Source organism: Pezoporus flaviventris, unplaced genomic scaffold, assembly GCF_033815535.1.
Source record: "Pezoporus flaviventris isolate CSIRO_AGI_PZ_B2104156 unplaced genomic scaffold, CSIRO_AGI_Pfla_v1 ptg000078l, whole genome shotgun sequence".
NCBI lineage: Eukaryota > Metazoa > Chordata > Aves > Psittaciformes > Psittacidae > Pezoporus > Pezoporus flaviventris.
The window spans coordinates 13,443,405-13,463,552 of record NW_026892626.1 but is presented as its reverse complement, the minus strand read 5'-3'; the positions used below and the strand labels follow the sequence as shown (position 1 = coordinate 13,463,552).

The window sequence follows — 20,148 nt, the reverse complement described above, 5'->3', positions numbered from 1 at the left end:
TGTTTTCTTCCTTCCTCTTGAAGTAGATTAACAAACCAAAGCTTTTGAACTTCCAGGGGGTGGCTATTTGTCATGTTAGACCATTTTTGAGGTCCCCCCCCATTCCAAAATCACACGGAAGAGCCTTCCCCTTGCCCACCCCAAATACCTTTTAAAGCATGAAAAAGTTTAAATCTTTTTAAAGATCCTGAAGGCTGACTTCTAGTTTGATAGGGTCTTTCTTATGCTGCGGCGACCTCAGCTGAGAGGGTTGGCTGTTTATTTGAGGATGAAGCCTGGTCCACTGAACTTGTCCCTGATGTGTGGTGTGGCAGGCAGAGGTTCAGCATCCCTTCTCCCTGCAGCTCAGCATCCTGGTGCGGGCAGCCGGTACATCTTCCTTCCAGTGTGCCTTTCTTCTGCCCATACCTTTAGACTGCAAGGCAGTGTCTGACAGCTCCCTGTGCGGATCACTTCGAATTAATGTGGCATTTCTCAGTGAAGCCTTCAAAAAGGCACCCGGTGTGGCACAAGCTCTGAGGGTCTCACCAGAAACAAAGGAATCATTGAGTTTTAAGGCAAAGAAATCATAAAACAACTGTTTTGTAGGGGAAAACCAAAACCAACTAACCAGCAACAGAAAGCAAAAGATGGAGAGATTGTTGCCAAGGGAAGGAAGAAGAATTGGGAAGTGAGCTGGGACTTCATTATTGCTGTGTTTGTCCCTCGAGGAATCACAGATATGACTGATAGACTGGAGTACAAAGACGAAGAGAGATTTAGCCACTCTTAGCAAAAGATGGGAGTATGTTGCAAAAATTGCAGTGGATTCAGGCGTTCTGTGCTTGTGGCTGCTGACCGGTTGGCGGCAGGCTGCAGAGGTGGCAGGCTGCCTTTGCACTGCCAGCGTGAGCTGAGTAGTGTTTATAGGATCAAGCTTCCTATCTCAAATGCTGATTTGTTGCTGGTTTTAACAGTTCAGAGATGTGCTCAAATCCTTCCCTCTGCAGAAAGCCCCCTGGTGCTCGCTGCAGAGCTCCGCGCATGTCCTGTTCCGCAGCCTGGGGCAGCAGCTGGATGCTCCCCATCCTTCCCCCGTTTGCTGCTCCCTTTTATGTCTGTATTCTGTTCTTTTTAGGACTGCTGCCAAACTGCACTCTGTCACCTGGGACAAAGTGATGGAAGAGATGAAACACAGCAGGACCGTGTTATTTTGTGTGCAAAGTACGTTACTCACTGTGCTTTTCTTTCATTATTAGGAAATAGTGGACTGGTTCAATGCCATCCGCGCAGCACGGTTTCATTACTTACAAGTGGCATTCCCTGGAGCCAGTGACGTTGATGTGAGTTTTCCTGCAGTTTGGTGGTTGTTGGGTTTTTTCCCCTTGCTCTTTTTTAGCATTTTGTAAGCCAGCTGGAAAGCCCGGGGCATACTATATCCTTCGGAGGGTTTTACAATTACTGGGTTGAAATTCTTGCAGTGGGATGTTGAGCCCACGTGCAGCACCTGTTAGAACATCCATCCAGCCTTGGAAACCATGTGCATGTGCATGCACACGTGCTCAACCCTCAGGATGTGAGTCGTGCTTATGAGTAACTCCAGCGCTGTCACACGTGCAGAGGCCATGAGCATCTTTCTCGAAAGTTGTTGCTGTAATATTAAAAGCTGAAACAAAGGCTGCAGGGTAGAAAAGATGAAGGCAAAAGAATGCCAGTGCTGCACCCAGGTCTCCGGGATGAGTTGTTGTGTGCAGGTCAGTGCAGCCTGTCTTATATCTCTGTCTTGTATTTTCCGGGAGCTGGAACTGCTAATTGCATTACCTTTTGCTAATATAATACTAGAGGCATTATTAATGCAAGCTGAGAGTAAGTGTTCTGGGTTGCAGTTGCACTCCCATTGGTGTGTAATGTCACTGGTTGTTGCTGATTACTCTAGAGCTAACCAGGAATAGTTGTATACTTTCCTTAATCATTTCTACCCGTCTCCATATTCTCTCCTTCTCCTAAAATTGGCTGGCACATCTGAATCAAATTGCCCCCCAAAATCCCTCGGACCATAATAGAGTTGGTGAGTGTTCATATGCTCACCCCCCTGGCAGTTTCGGTGGCAGATAGGTTACTGATGTTTTTACTTATCCCCTTCTCATCGGTTACTCTTTGGAGTAAGCAGAGGACTGTAATGTTTAGCAGCGTTCAAGTTTTGACTTTGGAATACTGAACATCCCTTCACAGCATTCAGCTTGGGGAGACCTCTGTGAAGACTGCGTTATGTACATGAGGTAGCTCCAGCCGGGGTGTTGCCATCATTAGCATTTGATTTATGAGTCCTTTACCCTGTCAGAGAGATGAAAAGGCATTAAATTTAAACAGGAGCCTGGTTAAATGCAGTAGAGAGATATAAATTGCTCACACCACCCTAAGGATGCCCAGGCTGCCTCTGCAGCTCCTAGGGGGCGAGGGTCTCTGATGGATGCTTTGAGGACCCATCTGCAGGGTGGGAAACCTCTCTGAGCTGAGGGTGATGAGCGCCATGCTTAGCAAAATGTCCTCATCCCTGTCCCAGAAGCCACACATAAGGGCTATGGATGCTGCAGAGCCCTTCACTGCCTATAATGAAGTGTCCAATACAAAGATGCTCCCAGCTGCTGCGGAACAGCTTTGTGTTCTTTGGATGGGTGTATTTTGGGGTGTCTTTGCCTTACAAGCACACACCTGCTCAACCTGTTTAAATAAAAGGCAGGAGCAGGGGCGGGGAGGCACGTGCCCAGGTTCATCGGCCCTGTTTTTGGTGAGACTCATCATCTTTCAAGAGGCTTTTAGAGGCATCTGCTAAGATCTCGCAGCTACTGCCTTGTCTTCACTAAGCAGCGTTAAAAATATCCCTGGTGCTGGTAGCTGTTGTCAGCAGTATCTGCAGGAATGGGGCATGCACAGGCAGTGTGTGTTAATGGGGTTTTACAGGGAAATTATACTTCAGGGCTTGTGTGAGGAGCATCCACTGCATCTGCTGGAGGAGATGTATCACCAGAGCTGACCCATGAAGTGGGATTTGGTCTGGGGGCTTCTTCTGGAGGCTGCTGGACAAGTGCTCCAAGATGCGTCGTGTTTCTGCACCCCTCTCTTCTGAGCACTTTGGAGGGGTGGGACTGAAGTGTTCAGCCAGAGCTGATGCGTGAGCTTGGTGGGGGCTTTCCTTTCAGTGACCCCCTGTCCACGCAGGGACCCTCAGCTTCCTCTATCTGACACTGCTCTCTTTTCTCTCCTCTTCGTCTGCCTCCAGCTGGTGCCAAAGCTTTCTAGAAACTACCTGAAGGAAGGCTACATGGAGAAAACGGGGCCAAAGGTAGGGTATAAAACATTTCTGCAGCCCCTCTAAGCATGAATCCTGCTCTTTATGGGGCTGAGAAGGGTGCTCTGGTGGGACAAAGACACCCTTGTTGGAGAGGCGAAGCCTTAATGCCATGAATGTGTTAATAACACTTGGGAGCAAACATTTACAAAACCCAAACCCACTTCACAAACCAACCACACCATCCCCATCTTCCCTTTCACTGCCTGTTCCTGCAGCCCCACCTGCTATAGCTGGCCAAGTGGCTTGTGGTGGCTCATGGTAGCCCAGAAGCTGCCTGTTCTCAACTTTCCCAGCCCATTGGGTTCCAAGTACATTGATGCTCCTGGTAAGAGAGGAGCTGCGCTGCTTTGGTATGTAATTGGCATTTTTTGACCCTTCAGCAAACAGAGGGATTCAAGAAGCGATGGTTCACCATGGATGACCGACGGCTCATGTATTTCAAAGATCCCCTGGTAAGATGAAGGTTCCTGGGCTGGGAATTGGCAATAATAATAAATGATACCAATCTGCAGTGAAGCTCAGGCACTGAGCCATCATTGCTACGTGGATCTGCCTGGTATCAACATGCAGTAGCTCTGTGCACAGATATTCACCAAAACCACTTTGGAAACCCTGTGCACCAGCTGCAGATTTTTCTGGATTTTGGATCCCGGGTGCTGGTCCTGCATTGTGAGTGCCCTGGGAGGAGCTGGAGCAGAGCTTTGTGGGGTGGCTGGTGCTTTCAGTGTTTGGCTGCTGCACTTCGCTGATGGAGCTTCTAGATGGTGCAGGGTGCTTGAGAAGCAGAGCTCCCCTTCCCCATTAAGCCTGCCTGACTGCTCTGCTGTATCCTAGGATGCCTTTGCTAGAGGGGAAGTTTTTATTGGGAGCAAGGAAAACAGCTACAAGGTCCTGGAAGGGCTCCCACCATCCACGCAGGGAAACCACTGGCAGCACGGGATAACCATTGTCACCCCGGATCGCAAATTCCTCTTTGCCTGCGAGACAGAGGATGACCAGCTGGAGTGGATTACAACCTTTCAGAAAGTTATAAGCCGGCCGATGCTGCCTCAGGAATACGCAGGTGTGTTTGCTGGCAGGGCTGAAATCAGCCTTGACCCCCCCTTTATTCCCCATGTGTTAGAGGATGGGAGGAATGGAGGGGGATCGGGGATACAGCGGCATTGCTCCCTCCTCTGCGGTGCGAGCAGGGCAGCCCTTCCTCACCAGGGGAGGATGCAAAGTCTGCCCAACCACAGGAGTTCTGGGAGGAGGAGGATGGTATCCTATCCTCCTTCATCCCTTCAGACATGATGGCCATGGTGCTATATGGCTGATCAGTCACCCAGTTACAAGGATAATTGAAGCCAAGGAGGATCAGCAAGACAAGGGCCATCCACAGGGAGGGCTTGCAATTGTGCTATGGCCACCTGCCAGCATTGGTCCTGCTTTTAACTTTATTTTCTCTGTTTTCTTTTCTTTCAGTGGAAGCCCATTTCAAACATAAACCTTAGCTGGGACTGGCTGGGCAGACCTGAGGAGTGAGCTTCTGTTTACAACACAACGTGGTTTTATTTCAAATGTTAAAAATAATGAATAATAATAACAGTAATAATAATAATACTACTACTTCCCTTTCCCCTCATCATTCACTTGATCATGTCGGAAACCAAGAAGGGTGGCAGTGAAATGTCGGATGCAGATCCAACCCAAAATTCAGCTCTGTGGCTGCTCCATGGGATGCGCTGCTGGGACAAGTAGTCCTGTGACCCCAGCACCCCCCACCTGCTGAAGGGGGTGTCCCACCAGCTTCAGCGGGACAGCAAAGACTGTTGGTGGCACATCTGGGGGGACATGGGTCTTTTCCCCTTGAGCTGGTTCCTGGGGGCTGGAGCTGAGCATGCCCACAGCCCCAGCTCTCACCAGCCTCCTTTGTAGGGGAGGAACAGGGGCATCCTCATGGGATGTGAAGCAGCAACCTGGAAACACCCAGAGTGGTGATGTGCAAAATGGCTGAACCTCCTGATGGCATCAGGGTAAATGATAAGTAAATTACCTCACCTGGGGAGCGGTGGTGATGCTGGACCCAGGCTCAGGGTCAAACAGGATTTAGAAATAGAGGAAATTGGCATCATTGTCCTTGTCACCTGCTTAATGAAGGAGGAGTGGTGCCCAGTGTGGACAGAGCAGTGCTGTCTCCAGCCCTGCAAGGGGGACACCAAGCCACAGGATGATGCCAGGGAAGAAAAGCTTCTTGGGTTAGGGCCCATGCTCTGCTCCCCGTGCCATCCCCATTCCATGGCTGGGGGATTCACACCATGGGGAGTGGGAGGTGCTGAGCTGTAGGTGCAGTTTTGCTGACAGTCTGTCCCAGGCCAGTCCCTCCAGCCCACAGCACGCTGCTACTCCAGGCTGGTGATGGCACTTTTTCTTTCAGTAATTCCCTCACTTACTTTTCTCTTTTTTTGTTGTTGTTGTCAATTTTTGTTCATTTTGTCAGTTTCCCTGCCAAAAAACAACCCAATATAAGCTGCTTTGAAGTGACGTTTCAGCGCGGTGTTGAGCACTGTAATTCCTGTGGTCAGGGCGGGCGGGCTGGGACCTGCACACCATGTGCTGGATTTTTACCCCCAAATGAAAAGTACCAGCCCCAGATACGGACCTGTCCCACGCGTTCCTTAGGTTGGTGTGTGTAAATGAGAGCATCTCATCGGCTGTATGCATTCGTTCTGTCACTGGTAAGACACCTGTGGTACTAAATGTCATTTGAACCAATAAATTATTATGTCAGAGCTGTAGCCTTGTGGTGCTGGGGCAGGGGGAGGGAGGTGGGCTTAAAATACAAGTAGGTGATGGTGCTGGCAGCACACTGGGGACATGGGACACCCACAAAGCTGCCTCATCCCCCAGGAGGAGCTGCTGCATCACACGTGTGTCTGTTTATACCAGGTAAATATACTTCATGTAAATTACACAATTTATGTATATAGCGTGTTATACGTATTTGTGTATGTGTGTGTAATATGGAGTGTATATTGTATATGTTTTATATATAATATTGATAGTATTTATGCACACACATGCACAAAAGATATATATTAGGAATATAGAGATGAATAGTTAATAAATAGCAGTAGAATAACTAAATAGGATAATAGGAATATAGAAATAAATTTATTTCCATATTCTTAGGGATACAGAATTAGTTGCTGAATTAGGAATACAGAATTAGTTTAGCAACTAAACTGTGGATAGTAGAGATAGCATAATGTATAATACACTTTTATGTATATGAGCTGAATATAGTTCATATGCACATGTGCATGTATATACGTAGCCATCATTAGATGTGATTTACGAACGTATAAGCTAAATGTATTTTATACATACATCTGTATGTGTAGACATGTTTATAACTGCAGGAAGTGTTTATATATTATATACATGTGTATGCTTTTCAAATAGGTATAAAATATATGACTTAATTATAAAGAGAAATATATTGCATATAAACATACATATATCCACCTGCATTTGTGTATGCGTAACTATACATATATATTTAATTTGTATTAAAAGTCACAGTCTGACAGTTACTTAAAACCCCAGGCCTGTCAGGAGCAGGGAGGGGACAGGCTGGGCTAGTTGAGTTTCTAGCTAGCTGTAAAGATTGTGTGTGTACATAATTAATAATTATTAATAAGTTCTATGCCATGCCATTATTTAATTATAAATTATTCTATATCCAAAAGACTGTTTATATGTTTGTATATATACATTTTACATGTGTGTGTGTATATATATTTTAATACATATTTTCAACACACATGTATGTTCTGTACACACCACTGTAATTACTGCACCTGTATTTTGTCCCTAGAACCTGCCTCTGGGCACACTGCAGGTACAGCCCGCGCCCAGCAGCAGATGCACAGTGTGCTGTGGTGCTGTGGTTTGGGCTGGGTGCACAAAAGGTTCAAATCAGGGTGTTGCTGGCAGAGCCAAGGTGATGAACACTGAACTCACCTCAAGCTGAATCTGCAGGACACAGGAGGGGGCTGTTGTTGAAGGACACTATTAAATGGCTATAGCACCATCCCAAGTAGGGGTTCTTTCCTGCGCTTGCTGCAAATCAAAGCAATCCACGTCGGCTCTAGACATTACAACACCCAACTAAAACTAAAGCAATGCCTTTACTGCACAGAGGTAAAGATGCAACACTAAGGTCTCAACCCACAGTTACATGTAGAGGGGAAAAAACAGCAAGAAAAGTAACATCTCAAAAACGCTTAGAAAGCAGCAATATCGCCCATCCTGGTATAAAGTGTTTATTTGAGACTTCACAATTAACACAAAGTCTTCCTTTCAATGCCTTTTCTTTTTCATACAGTCAATAGATTTGTATTAATCCCTCCCCCATGCATGATTGCTGTTTATTAATCTAAGCTTTTTTATTTTCATCATGAAAAAATAAAGCGTTTCCCCACCATTTCATCTGTTCATGGTACCACTGCCATCTGCTGTGCTGCATTAAAGAGGAAAAGATGTAGAATGGCTATGCCTACCACTGGGGCTGAAATTACTCCATTATTTATTGATCTATCCTTTTCTTACAGAAAGTGTTAAATGAATGAATCACCCAAGAAAAATAAATATATCATAAAGAACCAAAGGCTCTGCAGTATCCCTTTTCTTAACATACAGCTGCAGTTCAAACACATACGTTGCTCGTGACAAATCAATTAATTCATTCACTACAGTGCTGTCACCTTTACATATGGTTGTGAATTTAGGCTGAGAAAGAATCTGTTCCAAAGGAGCCATGAGCCAGAGGTGGCATCTAGATGCCAAATTTTTGTACCTAGGCAAAAAGAGATCCTCATGGAAGCCAATTACCTACATTCAGCTGATCAGTTTTTACTGAAGGGCAATTCAATCTTGTGCTTTTCAGGTAAATACACACATGGGGTCAGCCAGAATGAAAGGCAGTATGAACGGCGTGCATGTTACTCACAGCAGTGGGCGTGAGTTCTTGGTATCAATGTCTCTTGGTCGTGCATCTCAAATTACGCTCCTTGGCTCATCTCACAGTACTTTTGGCACCAGCCTCACACATAAATTACTCAGTTGGTCACCTTGCCTTTTGAGATCATCCTTGGAGATGACAGAAGTCAAGGAGGCTTTCTCGTAACAAAGACGGTAGTGGATAGGCCATGAAATACAAGACCCATATTTATGCTTTATTGAATTACTGTGCAAAAGGGAATACTGCATCAGAAACCATAGAAGACTATATTTTAATCAGTCACCAGCTGCTGTTACCAGAAACCTGCTAACAATTGCTCCAATTGGTTCACTTGGCTACTTTTTGTTGTTTTCTTTTTTTTTCTTTTTTTACATAAATAATATAGACCAAACATTATAAACATTTCAGCAACCATTTCTAAAAGAAGACCAAAGGAGCCCTTTTAGGTGCCAAGAAACAACTGCAGGATTCAAATTCCAAAACTGTCTTTGGAGTCATCGAATCATCAGAGTGACACGGCACCCAATGACAACATCATTCAGTCGAGCTCAATCGGACTGCTATCTTCCTGACCATCTTCTGTGTCATCATCTTCTCCAGTTCCCATCAGACTGTTTAAAAGATTTCCTAGAATAAAATGCAGGACAGTAAAATTTGCTAGTTTTGCATTCTCATCTCAAAATCTTTTTAACTGTTTTCCTTCCGTCCTGCTAGGGTGCAGACTGCAATAATAAATTGAAAAAGAAGGGGGGATTTTGAAATAAAGGCATCTCAGCAAGACATTAGTATTCCTACACTGGTTTCCATTAAGAATTTATTGATTTGGGAAGCTGTATTTTGATACTGATCCTTCTCTAAGAGTACACTGGAAAAGAACACCGAATTCTCATACTTACTTACTATAGCTACACCCCGACAGGAGGAAAAAGAAATACAACCAAATGAGGGAAGTCACACCTCCAGTAGTAAAACTCTCAGAAAGCAGCAATGGTCTGCATTACGCTATAAAGAACTTGTTTGAAAGTCGGAGACATTTATGAGTTCTCCCTGTTTTATCAAATTTAAAAATGCTTGAATTGCTGAAACGCCACTATTTACTTATGGGATCTATGATGATGTTTTTCATCAAACTTTGGGTATCAGTGAACTGGCATTTACAGGTAAAGCCTCAAGTCAGTTTACAAACAGAGAAGCTTAGTTCTCAAGGAAAAACGTTTGATTTTACAGAAGTAATCCAGTTCAATTTGCTCATATTTTATTCAAGATCAAGAGAAATTCAGCCCTCATTTCCTGTTCATTTCTTGTAGAAGGGGCAGTATAAATTTCAGAACTTCTACTCTGAGAACATTCTTTTCACATCAGCACTGGTTAGATCTCTACCAAAGTCCCAGATTCAACTTAAGAAAAATGAGCCACTTAAGTCTGAGGAAATTAAGCTTTAACACAAATGAGATTTTCCTCTGCATTTGGAATTTGTACCATAATGTCAAAAATTAAACATGAGAGTCTTTTACATGCTTCTCTCCTTCTCAAAGATAAAGAAAAGCCTGGTGGTATCCATAAACAACTGTCAGTATAACCTTACCTAGTAACCCTCCGTAGGATGATGTCTGCTTGGGTGGAACACCAAAGAAAAGCTGTCCTATTCTATCTAGGTACTGAAACGACACAAGATGAAGAACAATGTCAGCTACTTTGTTTACAGCTTAAAATACTATGGGCAGCAGTCACGCCACACAAGCTAGATCACTGAATCCTACCTACAAGACACAAACAGCTGTTACTTAACTAAGTCCGAGGCGAGACCTTCTTTACAGCTATAAGTAACTCACCTCATTATACATGGGATCTCTCTTCAGTGAAGGTTGATACTGTTCACATAATACTGTAAATACTGTTAGTTTTCCTCTAGAAATGAAACAACAAAATATGTAATCTCAGTAACAACTTGAAAGGAAACCAAGAGCAACATGAGAAAAATCAGACTGTACCCATCAACTGCCAGTAACAGAAACCAGATGAAGTTTAGCAGTGGCTGAACAAAGGGAGGACCCTTTTCTATTGAAGGATGTTTCTGTGTGTATGTCGTAAAAACAACTGATGCGCTGGTCTTATTTTTTAAGCAGAGAAATCTGCAAAAGGAAACAGAACACAGCAAGTTAAAAGGCAGAGCCAAATGCTCAACAAGCTCCATTTCATTTGTGCACAGAAACCATCTCAGGCTGAAACCGATGGCAAAAACTAACTGGTAGAGACACACATCTTTGGCAATGGCTTGGCTATCAACCGAGGAAGGGGGAAATCACTACTAGAATACATTGTGGAATAAGCAGGTTCGGAGGCAGAACTGATTAACAGAATTACTTTAAACAAGATCTAAGCAGGTTGCATACAAGGCAGTTACTAAAAGAGGGCATCAATTAAATAAAAATGTGGAAAAACTAGCCACTGTGTAATTCAAATTAAATATGATACCACATTTACTAGTCCAGAGTTTACTGTGCTGAGGTAAAACCCGATTAAAGACCTCCCTCCTGGCCCCATCTCCTCCCGAAAACATCTCCTTTCAGTATGTATCTGCCAGTGTCCAATTACTCTTGCCATTCTACTAGCACTAGCTCAAAATACCATGGCATCAAGACCGCTAGTAAGTTTGACACACAAAGTCTCACAATAAAGCTACACTTTGAGTTCCCAAGCCATTTGTCACCAGTGAATAGATCAATTTCCCAAACTTTGTTCCCAAATCTTTGTTCAGGTCAAGTTCACTTAACTGGCGATCTCTGCAAGTCCCATAGGCCTAACAAGAGGCTTTATCTGGGACACACTGCTGCAAGCACTGGGAAAGATCCCACGAGCAGTCTCATTTCTGCTCTCAGACTGGACTCCAATTCTGTACCCTCACACGTGCAAGGGCATTGGGCTCTTCTGCCTTACTGCTGAGCAGGGAACTGCAATTATTTTCATTAAACTGCTATGTAAGAGGATTTAGTACAGTGGTTGAGATACAGGCCAGTAAAGGATGCAGTAACAGTGCTGTATAAATACTGAAAAAATAATTTCTTACTTGTAACTTCTCCCCACAATTTCCCCCACTCCAGAACAAAGACTCATAAAATTGTGTAAGAGTCCTGCATACACTGGATTTCCATAAAGGATCTTCTACCTCTCAAAATTGCTGCAGTCTTTATCAGCCAGCTATGGAAAACGGGACAAATCTGACATGACAGCTCACTGCTGCCAAAAGAGAGACAGACATGCTCTCACCTCCTCCCTCTCCCCCAACACCTACTCTCCTCCTGATTCCCTGCTGCACAGTCCTGTCTTCACCTCCTCCTCAGACTCCTCCATGAGCTGCTTTTCCTGACTGAGAAAGCCATCAGCTGATTCAACACAGTAAAATTGGCTTTGTTAACCTTAACTGTACATGAGCTCTGCAAAGGCACATCATAACTTGAATTCCTACCTCCTACAAAATAATTGCCTAAAATAAATACAAGCCACAGACTAGGGTGATCCAAGAGAAATTATCTTTTAGGACAATGAGACTGAGAACAAGTACTACACAAAGGGTAAATATAGAGCCTACTTAGGTCCAGTTTTAGTAAGAACATCGAGGTAAGCCCTAATTAGATATAAAGTGTTGTTAACAAAGCTAAGAATTGTGCTTTCAGGGTCAAACACATTACATTAATTCTTCAGGTAATTAATATGATTTCAGGTTTCGACCTTAATACGTTTTTGTTTGGGTTTGAGTTAGAGTTGTTTCCGGTTTTTTTTCCCCTCTCCCCAGTCTGACAAATTCAGCATATCAGTTTTGAGATGATTCTCCTGTAGTTATCACACAAAATGAGTTTCAGAAGCTCTGGCCAGTTTTACAGCTTCTTTTGAAAGGGTTAGCCTACAGTTATGAGTAAATTAGACTGGCCTCAAACACAGTCTCATCTCTGAAAAACAGTTAGTAAGAAGTTTAACACCTACTGTAGTACTGCCTGTGCTACAAACATGTCGACCTCACTGCGATATCCCCTGGATGAGGAGTATTCTACTAGCATATTTGCACATCCTTCACCATCTGTGGAGTGCAAGAAGTGATACCGAGATTCACTGTAGTTTTGCTCTACAAAAGGAAAAAGAAAAATGCTTTTCAGAAACCAGTTCATCATACCTGGACATAAAAACAAATCTGTACACTATGGCTGGTAAAAGGACAAGAGTTACGCACATGGTATATAAACAAGACTTGCAAAAGAGAGAGTGGGCTTTTTACTTTATAAGTTAACAGACAATTTATGGAGATAATAAATGTTATTCTAAATACTGTTGAACAAATGTTACTAAATACAGTTTATTCAATGCCAACCCAAAACACAGCCACCACTGAGACAATCAGCTTGCAGTCATATTTTATCTCACTGCATGTTGACACTTCATGTGCTATTATCAGTGCTGAGGAAAAGAGTCAAGAAGCTCCATATTAAACTGTGTGCACCAAGAATTCAAACAGCATCTTCGGTGTCCTTCTAAGTGCACAGAATGAAGGCATTTCCTATTTCTAGTTTAGTCTACTCTTGCTATTAAAATTAAAATTGCTTTCATATTCTGAATAGAACAGCAATTACACAGGAAAAAAAGGGTGTACGAAATGGCAATGAGTTGTCAGAACTTCACTTGAAGCAAAGCACCATAAAAAAATCACCACAATGACAAAACTGGATAGCTGCTAATTTTGGGGATTTAAAAGCTTTGGTTTAAAATCTGAGCCTTTTCTGATGGACTCTCAAAACCTACAGGCTAAGAAAAACATACACATTTTGCTCTTCAAAAGAACAGTTGAGCATATGGCTGCAAAAGGGGGAGTTTTGCTTTCAGAGTGCAACTATTTCTTACCCTAATCATATCTCAGCCTCTAACTTAAATGCTCTGAGGAAAATCCTCCCCTTGTGGCTGGTAGCAGCCATAAAGCTAAACGTCCCATGAGAGCAGTTGTGGAATTGCCTATGGCACACAAAAAGGCAATGAGCTGGAATGTTGACCACTGAGTCAGGATCGTTATATTAAACCGCTATAATCACTTCATAGCTACTAAAAAATATAAACAATCATCCTGCAGTTATTAATTCACAAGAAGCCACAGAAAAAGATGGCATTTATTCAACTGTTCTCACTCACCTCTGTTATGCAAGACTTTTAAAACTGGCTATCATCCACAATTACAATAATTATTTAGTGCATTTTGGTTTATTTTACATCCCAAGTAATAAAATCCCACATAGCTCAAAGACAACATGAAATAAGCCTGATGCTCAACATCGCAAAAAGTACTTAATTGCAGATCCAAAGACTGGTTTGGACGGTAGGTGATATATTTCAATCTTTTTCATGTTTACCCAGGATTTAAAAACAAAACAAATATAAAAAAACCCACAACCAAACAGCTTTGCTCCCCAGCAATCTTCCTCCAAATAACTCAACTACCTCAATGTCTAAAGGATCAGCCTTCTTTTTACAGAAAGCATTACAGCAGTTGTGGTTTTGGTTTTGCACTAACATAGAGCTAGAGCCCTAGATTTTTTCTGTTAGCAACATTAAGCTAAATTTACTGCAAAAATCAGGTAACAGTAGAACTCAATCAGTCATTTCCATCTCAGCTTCCTTAGATGATTTCCAAAGTAGATCTCTTAAGAGTATCACACTTGCAATATTTTCAAAACAAAACACAGAACAGCCAGTTGATTTTTCTTACCTTTCCACAGGGTAATTGCTAGTAACTGGTGCAGTTTTGGGTGTCCAAGTTTTCCTGATCCCCCACTAGACCATTTTAGTGCTCTGGACACAAAAGCCACTCTTTCAGGAGAATTTGGATCCATTAAGCTGAACAACTTAGCCAGGTTTTCTGGAAACAATAATGTTCACAAATATTTACTATTAATAGAAATAGGATGAACTACTGTCTCTAATGCATCTTTAAGACGCAACATTTAAGTTCCAGGGCTACTGTGTCTTTAAGCTCCCTTAAGAGCCTCCAAAAGCCACCTTAAAAAGAGAGACTATGAACCTTAGCCACTTCTCATACATTCAGTCAATCCTGCAATCAGCCAGCAATACTGACATGACTGTCAATTGACAAGTCAGCTGGGGACAGCTTCTCTTCATGTGGGACCTTCAGGATGATGGACCATGGTCCTTCAGGATATCCCTGAGGACCCTGCAGTTCCAAGGAGTAGAAAACACTCCAGGTTATGGGACTGCTTGCCATTCACAGGGAAGCTGTGAGAGCTGTAGTTTGGAAAAGCACTACCAGAAGACATGGATGGGATAGATACAAAATGTCAGGGCTGATCTAAGTAAACAAAGAATGGCCTCTGTCTGCTGTCTCCATCAACAGGAGTAGCTCGCCTATGCTGCAGCAGTCATCTGGCCAGCCAGCCCTTAAGAAAGCCTCCCTGAATTGCTGCTTACCAAATCCCACAGTTAAAGAAGAAAAACGCCCTTGTGAGCAGCTGAGTCACAAATAATGTGCACACTACTACACTGCTAGGGTGGGAAATCACCATCCACCAAAGCCCTGGTGACACGAGTGGCTGTGCAGACAATATGGTACTGCTGCATTAATGAAAGAACAATGCCACGAGACAGTAACATTTGTTCTGAACATGTCCACAAAGGTACTGGGAATCCATTATTCCCTAACAGAGTTCTCCCCCCTTGATAAAGGTAACCCTTAGCCATGCGGCAGGGCATACAACAAGGATCTGGGGTTTCAAGACTGTTAACGACAGTCACTGTGAAGTGAAAGCACATCTAAACATCATCAAACTGAGCACAAAGGTCACCTCACCTAAAAGGTCATCTGCTACTTTTGCATCCGATTTCTCCAAAGACTCTAAAACCAGCATGGACAGATCAGCAGCGCTGTTTTGCTACAAAACAGACACACAGGAGTAGTGATGAACATACCGGTACATAGAAGAAAACTAGAATTTTGTCACGATCAGATTTAACACTTTTATCAACATCTAAAGCTAAGGCACAGTAGCAAGTCTCAACCTTGCCCTGTAACAAAATTATAGTGACTTGATGTCATCAAAGGAGAAGCTTGCAGGAAAGCAAAACAAATGCAGTTACGATTACTGTTTGGATGCACACACACTTCATATGCTTTATGTTCCAGTTTGGCATAATCCTTCTTTGTGCACAAAGACTCAACCAAAGATAAAACTAAAAGATTACAAAGCAATCATCCCAAACATCTACCACTGAGAATTCACCATTCACCCCTCACAATCTTGGAATAACACCCCCACCTGCCCCAAACCACACACACAAAACCAGTTATGACTTACCTGGTTATGGCTGAAGAACAGCAAAGCCCCTGAATACATTAGTTCTCTTGCTTCTGCATGTTTTCCTTGTGACATATACCTGAAAACAATACCAAAGCCTTGATAAAAACTGTCACTAAAGAAGTTGTGTATGCTTAGTATTATTTGCAGTTAAAGGGTTCAAGGTCACGAAAAATTAAAGCCAATAAAGACTCAGGTTAGTTTTAGTAATGATGTAACTGTAAGTGGAAGCTACAATTCTCCTCCAGACTTGACAGAACACAAGCAAAGAGTGTAAGAATGAAAACTGTCAGCTTCAAACCTGACTTGGGCTGAAACAAAGAAAAGGAAATGATCCCAGGAGTTCACCTGAGCAAAACAATGCCAATGCACTGAACTCAGACCACCCTGACAGAGCCTTTATCAAAAGCAGTTTAAATGTGGCAGCAGACAGTTTCCAATTTCCATTTCTCTTCACTGTTTCTCAAATAGTCTGTTTTATGAGTAGTTAATAACAACATCCAATTTGCTCATAGCAAAAAAGGAAAGACATCAGTTCTACCAGACTGCTTTAGTATCTGCAATTTTCCTTTTGTTCCCTGTGACACTTGGTTGTGCTGTGCCTGTTCCACCCCTTTCTGCTCCCAGCAGTCAGAGCAGCCTTGCACTCCTGCAGCAGCAAGGTCCCTGGTACTGCAGATCCAACATAAAAGCATTCCCAAGGCTAAGAGAGAGGGGTTGGTGGCTCTGGGAGTGAAGCAGGGAGCAGTGGGAACGTGCAAGGAAAATGAGCAGTGGATCCCAAACACTCATGTGCTGCGTGTGAGATTCCCATCACACGACAGGTCCTACTGGCAAAATCAGATCAGACAGTGGCTGAGAAGCTCAACATGAGCTGGCCATGTGCTCTTGCAGCCCAGAAACCAACCCTGTCCTGGGCTGCATCCCCAAGCAGCATGGCCAGCAGGTCGAGGGAAGGAATTCTCCCCCTCTATTCTGCTCTCATGAGAATCCCCCCACCCTGCACTCCTGCATCCAGCTCTGGGGACAACAACGTAAGAAGGACATGGAGCTGTTGGAGCAAGTCCAGAAGAGGATCACAAAGATGCTCCATGGGCTGGAGCACCTCTGCTCTGAAGGCAGGCTGAGAGAGCTGGGCTTGTTCAGCCTGAAAACCTTGCTCAGGGGAAAACCTTAGAGCAGTTTCCAGTACCTAAAGGGGGGGGACAAGAAACCTGGAGAGGGACTTTCTACATGGGCATAAAGCGATCAGACAAGGGGGAATGGCTTTAAGTTGAGAAAGGGCAGCTTTAAACTGGGTGTTTGGAAAAAAATTCTTCCCTGTGAAGGTGGTGAGACCCTGGCACAGGTTGCCCAGAGAAGCTGTGGCTGCCCCATCCCTGGCAGTGCTCAAGGCCAGGTCGGACAAGGCTTGGAGCAAGCTGGGTCTAGTGGAAGGTGTCCCTGCCCGTGGCAGGGGGTTGAACTACATGAGCTTTAAGGTCCCTTCCAACTCAAACCATTTTGTGATTCCATGAACAAGCAAGAGAGGAGGCAGTCCTCCAGTCCTCCTCATCGTCTTCCAAAACCCCACACCCCTTTTGTCCTTAACACTCAGCAGAACTATAGTAATGGATGGCACAATGGTGGATTTTTGGAAAGACTATCCTCAACAATTCAGATTTGCAATCACCACAGTAAATGCACTGCATGTTGGTCAAACGGATCAGCAGATCCAACAGGTTTATAGTTGGCTTCACATCTGGGTTCGCTTCCAGGTGTTTGGGTCCAAATATCAGTGTTGGTCCACTTCCACAAATTCTACTTCCAGTGGTTTTGCAATGCTATTTGGGAGCTCTAATTTGGTAATTATCACATCAGATACTAAAAGATGCTGACAACAGCTTTACAATACAAACCCCGTTTTTTAAAGTTGGGAGGTTTGGCATTTTGCGGGTTTTTTGTTTTGTGGGGGCTTTTTTAAAGAACTTTTATTTTTGAAGGTGTTTTTAATGGAAATAAATATCCATGAGATTGACCTAAATGGCATTTAGAACAAGAGAAATACTGTAAGAGATTATTCATACCACAAAATATACCTACAACCATCAGGAAAACAGAAACCAATGTAACAGGGATGATAAACTTGGAAGTTTGACTCAATCACCAAATCACAAGAACAGTTCAACCCGGCAGCCTGTACAGTGACAGCACGAGTCCAGGAGGGAGACTCGCTCACTGGTGCTGGTCAGGCAGGAAGCGCAGTTTCCCACCCACTCCGTGGATCGTGGATCGCAGGCAGGGAGAAAAGATCTACAGGAGACAGGTTTATGGTAATCTTTCCTCGTCCACTTCTTGCCCTCCTCCACCCTCAAGTACCTCTGCATTCACGACTTTTGAAGCTCTGAGTCAGGATTTCAGGCTTAACACACAGCTCACGAGAGAACAGAGCAATGTTTTACAGGCCGGCGTTGTTTAAAGCGAGCAAGCACAGCCTGTCCCAGTTACAATTCCACAGATGAGATCACCTCCACCATGTTTACGTGTCTCGGGGAAACTGCTGACACTGAACACACATTTGATGGAGGACAGACAAGACTCTCCAGGACTACTCCCTGGCCTCAGTGCCTTTCCAGACAAGTTTCACTGCCCCATTACATCTTTTTGCCTACAAGGAAACCCTCTTCCTAGCTATGCAAAACATCACCTTTTCATTTAAAGGAGCACCTCCTTTTGCTTCCATCAAAAATAGAAAAGGTGGGATCTTGGATTCCAAAATAATTTGCGGAGGCTTAAACAAAGTATGGAAGTGAATACATGCAGAAGCCTGGATGAGAAGTGACACACCAAGTGTAATCTGCAATCCTTGCTGCCATCCCATCACATAACCTTTACTGTAAAATAGGCCAGGCTCTGTCTTCAAGTTAGATATATTCACAAATACAAATTAAGTCTTAAGGCCTAGATGGTGCCCTCACTGATCTCATCAGGCGGCTATGGCAGAACACAACTGCTTTAATTTAATGGTGCTTGTCACAGAGGGTAGTGCAGGCTCTCCGCTGCACACTGCCAGCAAAAGTCAGACTGTGCACCAAGGACTCTTCCCCACACAACTGGCTGCTCTTTTTCTGTAGATACCCACCAGCCTGTTCCCATTCTAACTTAGATGAGGGTTTGGGTGAGCTAACAAGACCCGGCAGGCAGCTTTCCGACTTCATCTCCCCCAGCAGAGCCTGGGCCCAACCAAGGAAACCCCTAGAAGAAATACCTTAATCTTAGCCCCTGGAATCAAGGAGCTGCATTTTAAGTTTCGGTGAGAGAAAGGGCTCTGAATAAATACCCAGGCCTGCTATACTTACTCATTGCGAAGTACACAAATACATCAACTACAATTTGGCACCCGGCGCACGTCCTGCCGAGCCGGGAGGGGGGGGGGGGCTGACTCAGGCTGTGGGGTCGCCAAGAACCGCATCGGGACGGTGGCGAGCGTCCGTTCTGCCCGTGTACCCTCTAGGTAGCAGGGCACAACCCGCCCTCTGCACGCCAACGGGACGCTGCGCTCTGGGAGGCGGCGGCCGGGAGCAAGGGCTGCGAACGGGTCGGGGTTAGGCCCGGCAGCGTCAGCAGAGTTCACCTTCAAACCCAGGGGAGCAGCGGCCCCCACAGCGGCGGCGGGGCCCGAGGCAGAGCGGCGGGAGGGGAGGGGAAGTAACGTGGGAAGGGCCGCGACCCGCTCCCGCTTCCCCCAGGCCAAGCCCAGGCCCCGCTTGGGCCGGCCCCGCTCACCGACCCCCCACGGCAGTACCCGCCCCACCCCGCCCCCCCACGACCCAATGAGAGAGCAGCACACGCAGATGGGCAGGAGCGTCGGCCAATGGCGGGCAGCAGCGGGGCCGAGTGCGTGGGAAGGCTCCGCAAGGCCGCGCGGGGCAGGGCTCGGGCCCGGGCTCGGGCTCGGGCCGGGTCGTACCTGAACAGGAGCGTCCGGTACATCTGGTGCGCCTCGTAATAGTCGCCCTTCTCGACGCTGGCGCGCAGCTTCCCCTCCACGCGCTGAACGCCGCCGCGGTTCCTGCCGCCGCCTTTAGCGGCTTCCTGCTCCGCCGCCATCATCGCCGCCGCCATCACCGCGGAGGAGGGGCGGGGCGGGGGGGGGGGGGGGGGGGGGGAGAGAGCGTGCGCAGTCGCGCGCAGCCCCGGGCCGGTACCCGCCTCGCTGCCCGGCTTCCGCCCGCTCCGACGGCGGCCCGCGAGGGCTGCGGCAGGCGCCAGGGGCTGAGCGCAGTGCCACGGCCCCCGGGAGCGACCCGGGGAGGGAGATGGCGGGCAAGGAACCCGAACCGCTGCACCCGAGCGCAGGGACACGGGCAAGGGCGTTGGCACGGCGCTGATGCAACAACGGAGCAACGATTGAAAACTGCGCTCACATGCAAAGCGTCTGGCAGCGACCAGCACGGGTTTCGCTTCACTCTGCTCAGCGTGTGCCT

General features: G+C 45.4%; 2 protein-coding genes across 2 annotated transcripts in view; one reads left to right on the top strand and one right to left on the bottom strand.

Moving 5' to 3' along the window:
* Positions 1-4,936, top strand: part of ADAP1 (ArfGAP with dual PH domains 1) — a 57,623-nt gene extending 52,687 nt beyond the window's left edge. The window contains exons 7-11 of the mRNA XM_061473279.1: positions 1,239-1,322; positions 3,260-3,322; positions 3,712-3,783; positions 4,166-4,394; positions 4,796-4,936. Coding sequence (XP_061329263.1) covers positions 1,239-1,322; positions 3,260-3,322; positions 3,712-3,783; positions 4,166-4,394; positions 4,796-4,824 — 477 coding nt within the window. The 3' untranslated portion in view covers positions 4,825-4,936. The remainder of the gene's footprint in view (positions 1-1,238; positions 1,323-3,259; positions 3,323-3,711; positions 3,784-4,165; positions 4,395-4,795) is intronic.
* A 2,686-nt stretch (positions 4,937-7,622) lies between these two features.
* Positions 7,623-19,801, bottom strand: GET4 (guided entry of tail-anchored proteins factor 4). The gene is made up of 9 exons (XM_061474125.1): positions 19,632-19,801; positions 15,683-15,761; positions 15,178-15,259; positions 14,083-14,232; positions 12,318-12,456; positions 10,328-10,468; positions 10,169-10,244; positions 9,922-9,994; positions 7,623-8,963 (listed from the first exon to the last, which is right to left on the bottom strand). Exons 1-9 carry the CDS (start codon positions 19,784-19,786, stop codon positions 8,875-8,877), a joined length of 984 nt encoding a protein of 327 aa, XP_061330109.1. The 5' UTR covers positions 19,787-19,801; the 3' UTR covers positions 7,623-8,874.
* Between the last annotated feature and the right edge of the window lie 347 nt (positions 19,802-20,148).

Bases quoted from the DNA above. Each gene is read 5' to 3' on its own strand.
- GET4 (XM_061474125.1), bottom strand. From the start codon at position 19,786: ATGGCGGCGGCGATGATGGCGGCGGAGCAGGAAGCCGCTAAAGGCGGC. The intron at 12,457-14,082 runs GTAAGAAAAATC...TTCCTTTTGTAG, and splicing joins AGCAATTACCCTGTGGAAAG to AGCAAAACTACAGTGAATCT. The intron at 8,964-9,921 runs GTAAGGTTATAC...ATTTTATTCTAG, and splicing joins ATCCTACGGAGGGTTACTAG to GAAATCTTTTAAACAGTCTG.